The 7,075-nt window shown below is 34.6% G+C and overlaps 1 protein-coding gene across 1 annotated transcript; it reads right to left on the reverse strand.

Moving 5' to 3' along the window:
- Positions 1–3,334: 3,334 nt before the first annotated feature.
- On the reverse strand, positions 3,335–6,338 carry LOC139085869 (putative leucine-rich repeat-containing protein DDB_G0290503). The gene is made up of 3 exons (XM_070634053.1): positions 6,239–6,338; positions 5,075–5,746; positions 3,335–4,890 (listed from the first exon to the last, which is right to left on the reverse strand). The coding sequence occupies exons 1-3, from the start codon at positions 6,336–6,338 to the stop codon at positions 3,335–3,337; spliced, it is 2,328 nt and encodes a 775-aa protein (XP_070490154.1).
- Positions 6,339–7,075: the final 737 nt, after the last annotated feature.

Below are 7,075 nucleotides of genomic sequence, written 5' to 3' on the forward strand. Positions count from 1 at the left end.
AAGTCTTTCTTGATCTATTACAATTCAAAAACTTTTCTTTTAATCAACACAATACATAATAATATGAAATCATGCAGCAGATATAAGCTTGTGCCAGTTACGAGTAAATATAAAAAACCTGAACATAATTCAGTGTAAAAATAAGCACTGACTATGAAAACAGCGTTTCCATTTAGTCGAGAGAGATTTTTTGATAAAAAAAAATATGTGCATTTGTGTGTAAAAAGGTACTCAAAATGCATTTACCTTTTATTTCTCATTTATATCTTTTCAATGATAGAATAATGTTGTAACATTTGTATGAAAAGTACTTTAGATATTCAAGATGATATTCGAGTATGATGGAATGATGAAAAAAATGAACGAAAATGTTGAACGATTTTTGGAGCCATGGTGGGTTTTGGGAGGTTTGTGGCGCATTGAAATAGATCAAGACTAAATGGGGAGTTAGAGTCAAACACTGTCGAAAAATTGGAAAATCGCGATTTTTATAATTTTTTGGGATCAAACTTCGCATCTCCTATTTATATTATATTATATTTGTCATAAATGACATTTTGGTTTTTTCTAACTTTGCACAGTTGCATGCTTTAAGGTATAGTCTAGTCACAATTTGTGGGTCGCGAATACACAAACCGAGCTAGTGTGACCAGAAACAGCGAAAAAGCATTCGACTTTCCTGGGATCCAACTCGGCTCGTTAGAGTCGGTTGTCCGACGCTCTAACCACTTCGCGACAGTTTCTGCTAATTGTAACATTGACAAATTTAGAACTACATCCGTGGACTAATCGCAATTTGCTTCACTCGAGTTCACGACATATCTGAAGGTTTTGGTGACACACCTGTAAGCGGAGCATACATTGTTTAAGGAGCACTTTATGGAGCAGGTGACATTAATCAACCAATTCGATCTTACCCATCTATATTAGACAAAATCAAGAATCAGACGCTCCAAAAGTACAGTAATGTCCTTATTACATTTATGTGAAAGTGTTTTACTTGTCCTTGTATTGTCAGTATGTACAGTATTGTACATTGGAATGCCTGACCCTGGGACAAAACACGGCTAAACTTCACCAACTCTTTTAAAATTGTATCAAAAAACACCTGAAAATATTCACTGCAATGAAATTTTTAAAGGATGAAGAATCAGAGCAGAAAGAGCAAAAAATTGATTTAAATTTTATATAATGTTGCTGTGTAATCAATGCTCCTCGTTCAAGAGTCATAAAATTTTTTTCCCAACACATTTTTTTTTTTATTTCATATTATTTCGAGGAGGTCGGGTAGGTGAAAAAAAAAATGTTAATGGAAATAAACGGTCCACCGTTTTATTTTCCTGCAGATTCTCACGATTCACTTTTCTGATTATTTTTTTAATTTATTTATTTTTAATGGCCATTTTTGCCATCATCTCCACTTTCTAAGGGCATTTTTGGAAACATGGGATGCTTAATAATACACTTTGTTTGGATGGCTGGTTGGTTGGCTAGGTAAGGGTCGATATCTCGGCAGACAACGTAGAAAGTTCTAGTTTGAAGCATTTGCTCTGTGCCTTTGACTTATTAAAGTATCAAATGCTCCGGAAGCGCAAAACCATCTCTATTCAGGTTAATTAATGCTTTTTCATTTCATAAAAAAAAGAAAAAATCTTTAAAGCGTTGCTTTCAATAAGTTTAAAATTTGAGCATCCGTTAGAAAATTCAAATTTTAAAAAACCGTTGTATCTTTAACGTTCATTTAGAAGTAATTTAACGTTTAACCTGGTTTAACCAATTACTGGTCTTACTTAATTTGTTGACAGTACAGATCAGCTGTGATTCATGGCTCTCTTATTTGACGTCTTAAACTGACTCTATCGCTAACTGCCCTTTGTCAATTGCCAACATCAAGTGCTAAACTGTTTCTATCAACAGCCTAATTCCAATTGCTGGTCGCTAAGTAAAAATGCGCTGAATTCACTCAATAAGTTCGAGTACTTCTCTAATTTTTTTCGGTAAATGCCGCTTGCTTTCCATTTATGAGAAAAAAGATGCCTATCAGCAGCCGAAAAGCAGTTTATAAAAAGGAAACTCATTTTTCTTCACATTTTCAGTCCTTTTGTACGTGTGCATTAGCATCATAGATTGAAATCTCTTCCTTTCATTACTTTCGATTGAGTTAATTTGAAAGGAATTTTTGTTCCTTTTTTAAATATTTTTTTTTCATCTCCAGCAGGAATAAAAAAATTCAAAGATTTATTATAATGCTAATGGGAAAGCTTTATTTATGCTCGGAAGGACCTTCATTCTCAATATCAGAAAAGGACATCACCAAAATTATCTTCTTTTGATGCATCATTCTTCAAAAGAATTCAAAAATTGAAAAAATATCTCTGCTTTTTATTTCTGATGACATGATAGTCAAAATGTGATGACAGACATGCTATGATGTTATATATGGAAGAGACAAGACTATTTTTAGTATTTTCATTGTCATAGGAAATTATTGTTGACTAATTTTTAAATATTGTGCATTGCTTTGATTTGAATAGGAAGGTTTTGGGGATGTGGGAAGGAGATGATGATTAAAGCTAGTTTTGAAGCTGAATTTAATGGACAATTGTCGACATAATAGAATGGCTACAATACTTGAAGAATGGGACATACTTGAGACATACAAGATGACATACAGACATACAGAATGACTAAGAATATTGTTCTCTCCTCTCTAAACTCTTCTAAATTCACTTAACTGACAGCTTAGGCATGCATAAGATGATGAGTTGTCGATTATAAGAAGTATACTAAGGCTTTAACTCTATATGGAATGGCAACGTTGGGATTTGAATCCCCAAAGAGACTGCTACCTCAAACCTTACACCAGATGTCTATTAAACCTGAAGAAACACAGCATATGAAAGAAAAAAAACTCCCATCCCAAACCGTCGTGATTCTAGAATGAGCTCTGATAATACCAAATCTGGCCCCAAACTAGACTCATAAAGACCTTGTGCTGGAGCATTTGTCATTTCATGCAACTTTTTCCAGTTATGATAACATTCAGCCTTGATTCAGCCTGTCAATCAGTCATCGATGGTTCAAAAATTCTCAATTCTTCCTTTTATGCCTCGATTTTAGGACTACTGTATTTTGAGATAAGAATACTTAAACTTGACTTAAACATTGGGTTGTTGAGCTTTCAATTCACACCCGAGTGGACAAAAATACTTAGAATTACTCATCAACTGGACATTAACTTGCCATTAACCAATTATAACGTGTTTTGGTCCACCATGTACAATATCGACTTGGAAGTTAAAGAAAGAAGAGTATTTCAGCATAAAATTTATTCTCAATCAAATTCTATCAAATCATCATCCTCAAAAGTCATCAAATCATAATCAACATGTCCTTCCTTTTCATTAGCAACAGCATCTCTCAAGTTAATCATTTCCATTAATGAATTGTGCAAAACTTCAGAATGCTGCTCAATAATTTCAATAGCTTCATGAATTGTATCACGATCTTGTGGATATTCAGCGTGTACTTCCAATTTTTGTAATCCAGGAATTAAAACTTGATCAATTTCTGTAATTGAATTTTGAATTTCAGTGACCAGCGTGGAACTAATGTCTTCGAGATTTTCAGCGCCATTATAATTAGCAGCCATACGACTTCTTTCTAAAATTTCCTCTAGACGCTCCTGTCGTTCCTTCAATTTCAATTGACGTTGTCTTTCCATCTCATTCTCATCCATAACATCCGTAAAACCTAAATTTTGACTGTCAATATCAATTAAATCATCATCAACAGCCATGACTTTAGATATTGCTAATTCAACATCATGTAAAATTTGTAATGTCCGTTCATTCATGTCATTCAACTGTTCATGCTTCTGTGAATCAATTTCTATTGCCTTTATAGCATTTCGACTTCTGTCTGCATTTTTTACCAATTGGATATTTTCATTGAAGCTACTTGAAAGAATTTCATCAACAGTTTTTACAGTCTGTTCAATAAGTGGAAGTAAAGCTGGTTCATTATTTTCAAGTGCTCTAGACAGTCGTTCTCTTTGCTCCTGTATAATATAGGCCAATTGTTGACTACTGTTTTCAAGTCCTTCAATCAAAATTCCTTCATTTTGCGTTTCAGCCTGAAGATGTTGAAGTTGATATGCTGAATTTTCATTCACATCTAACATATTGTCCATCACATCCATCAGCTCATGACCCATTTTCATCTCATTCATACGAATGGATGCATTTTGTGCATTAAATGCTGATTGCTGCATTCTTTCCTTTATTACATTTAACCTTTTCAATGTCTCGTCATGCGTTTGTGCTCCTTGCTCTAACATATCATTCAATTGCTCCATTGTAAGTCCAACATTTTCTAATGCACCAGCTGCATTCTCAGCAAGCTCATTCAATTGTTCTGCTTGATGCTCTTTCAACATATTCAAAATTCTATTTCCAACACTTAATCCCGTATTATGAAGTCTCTCGACATTTTGAAGATTTGCAGTTCCATCACGTTGTAAACGTTCAGCTTCTCTGTTAATATCTGCCGACACTTGACTTATATCTTGTGTCGCTTTAATGAGCTCTGATGGGGGAAGATTTGATTGACGTAAGTGAAATAGACGACGTTGGATATCAGCATGTGGGCCTGTAAATTCTGGTGATTTTGGTTCCGTTTGAATAGTTGGAAGTGTTTGGCTCATTAGACTGGCATCAATGTCATCTACAGCTACGACTTTCTTCGTTTTTTGAGGCCTGGACGGTGTCTTTTGAGATGCTGAAGGTTTGAGGCCAACTGAACGTTTTTGAGGTAGTGATTTTTTTGGAACTGCTCCTTTTGATGATTTATCTTTATTTTCATGTGCTTTTTTAGCTAGTCTTTCTTGTCCTGTGGATTAATAAGGGTCATTATGAATTTTTAGCTACTGCAATTTTAAGACAGTGCTGTCCAAGTTGTTTTGTGCCATGACACACCTTGGTGGTATGTCTCAACCGAAGCCAGGTTCAGTGCACATCCAAGTGTGCTACGACACACAGCTTGGACAGCGCTGCTCTAAGACCTAAAAACTTACTTTCTTGTTCAGCTTTAGCCATTCGTCTCTGTAAAGCAGGTGGAATATTCTTAGCTGGAACATCTGTCGGAATTACAATTGTTGGTTGCTTTCTTTCTGGTTCTGCTTCTGATTCTTCTGGTTCAATCAAGTCTTCCCATTCTGGTTTTTTCTTGCCCAATACTTTTGGAGTCTTTGGCTTGATACTGATTTTGGAAGGTTCTGCTGCCGGTCGTGATTGTACTTTAGGGATGAGTCTTCCTTTCACTGGAGACTCTACATGCTCATCTTTACGTAAAATTTCAACTAAATTCTTTGGGATATTCATTTTATTGAATTTTGTCCATTTATCAATTTGTTCACGAGGTGAGAAGGCATAATAGAAATGAGCACCAAAAAATGGGATCTCCTGAAATGCTACATATTCCTTCATATTGCTGGATAAATCAAGCTGATATGGCGGAGTAAATGAATCTTTATAAAGTCGATGTATAACTGCATTGTTAATGTCTTGCTGGTTATAAACTCGTTGAAAATTTTGCCATTGATTTGACATGTCTTTTGGTGGTGTGTCAAAGGGATCGACTAAAAGCTGTTTGGTCAGGCAACTTACAAAGAGAGACAGGTATTGCTGATAAGAGTTTGGATCACACGCTTGAAACTTCTTGACCCATTTTGATGCTATGATTCGTTCTGGAATGGAAGATGCAAATTATTGGTCTTAGTAACCATGGTATTGAGGAATCATTAAATCGTAAATCCGGTCTCATTCGTGAATATTTGACGTTTTTCTTAAACGTGTCCGCAAAACACAGCATAGAACTAGCCAAAAATCCGACCAATTTGACTCGAGGTCGAGGTCGGATTTGATCTAATCTGATCTGAGGCGATGCCATGGGGCTGGATTTTCGGCCATTCTTATGTCGTGTGACTTTCGGAGTGTAACTATGCTCTATTCAACAATTAATGATGCTCGGAGTTAATCAACTTTGTCCAACATTTAGGAAAAAGACTCAAAATTCCTATTTTTATGTCCATCGACATAAATACATAATTGAAGTATATAGACCGTATTTCCCGAAAATCCAGTATCGGACCAAACCAGAGTCAATTCTGTCTAAGGCATGATTTTAAGCCACATGACGTAGATTATGCTTTCCGTTATATTAAAAGAACGAATCTTACCACTTCCTTCAGGCAGTCTCAATGTTAACAGTTGAGCAACATTCAGCAAAATTTCATTCGAAAGCTCTCCATATTCACTGACAAACTGATTTTTGGCCATGATTCTTCCTTTAAAATTTAAAAAACTTGTAAAATTTTTTGAAAATGTCAAAATTTCTTAACGAAAATTCAAAGCTTACTATGAAAATCAATGAAATTTTCCACAATAAATCAAGTCAATCACCTTAAAGAGTTTCTATCAAGTTGGCCGTAATAAATCAATGATTAATTATCACTTCCATCAAATAAATCTTCCAACCATAAAATCAATAAGATTTAATTCCCACAAATTAATCATAATTTTCTAAATTTGTCATCAACACAATCATGTTTATGTCACGCATAAGTTGTTGATGTCAACAGCACACAACTCAAAGATTTGATTCCATAAGCCTCCAAAAAAAAAGAAACTTCCAATATGATTCTCGTAATTAAACATTTAATCCCCTTATTCCTATCTTTATTTACTCATTCACAACTCTTAAAATTCCATGCTTGTTATTATTCTTCATCATCAGTCAACAGACACACACACATGTCATACCACTAGTTATGTTTACACGAGCATTTTCATTCAAAACGTCGTCATTAAAATTAATGGTATACAATCAACATGTTGAGGATATCAAAAGCAAACACAGAACCGAAAATTTTCTTTCTTTTATGTTCAAGTTTTTGAATTGTGTGTACATACACAAGTAATAGAACATAGAAAAAGTCGTGAATGGATAGAGTGTGGCAAATGTTAGAGACAAATTGATTTAACGAGCATATCAGAATCTTTGTCATACTGATTTT

Source organism: Chironomus tepperi, unplaced genomic scaffold (genome assembly GCF_022539635.2).
Source record: "Chironomus tepperi strain 1889 unplaced genomic scaffold, CSIRO-AGI_Ctep_v1 contig_9, whole genome shotgun sequence".
In the NCBI taxonomy this organism is placed as follows: domain Eukaryota; kingdom Metazoa; phylum Arthropoda; class Insecta; order Diptera; family Chironomidae; genus Chironomus; species Chironomus tepperi.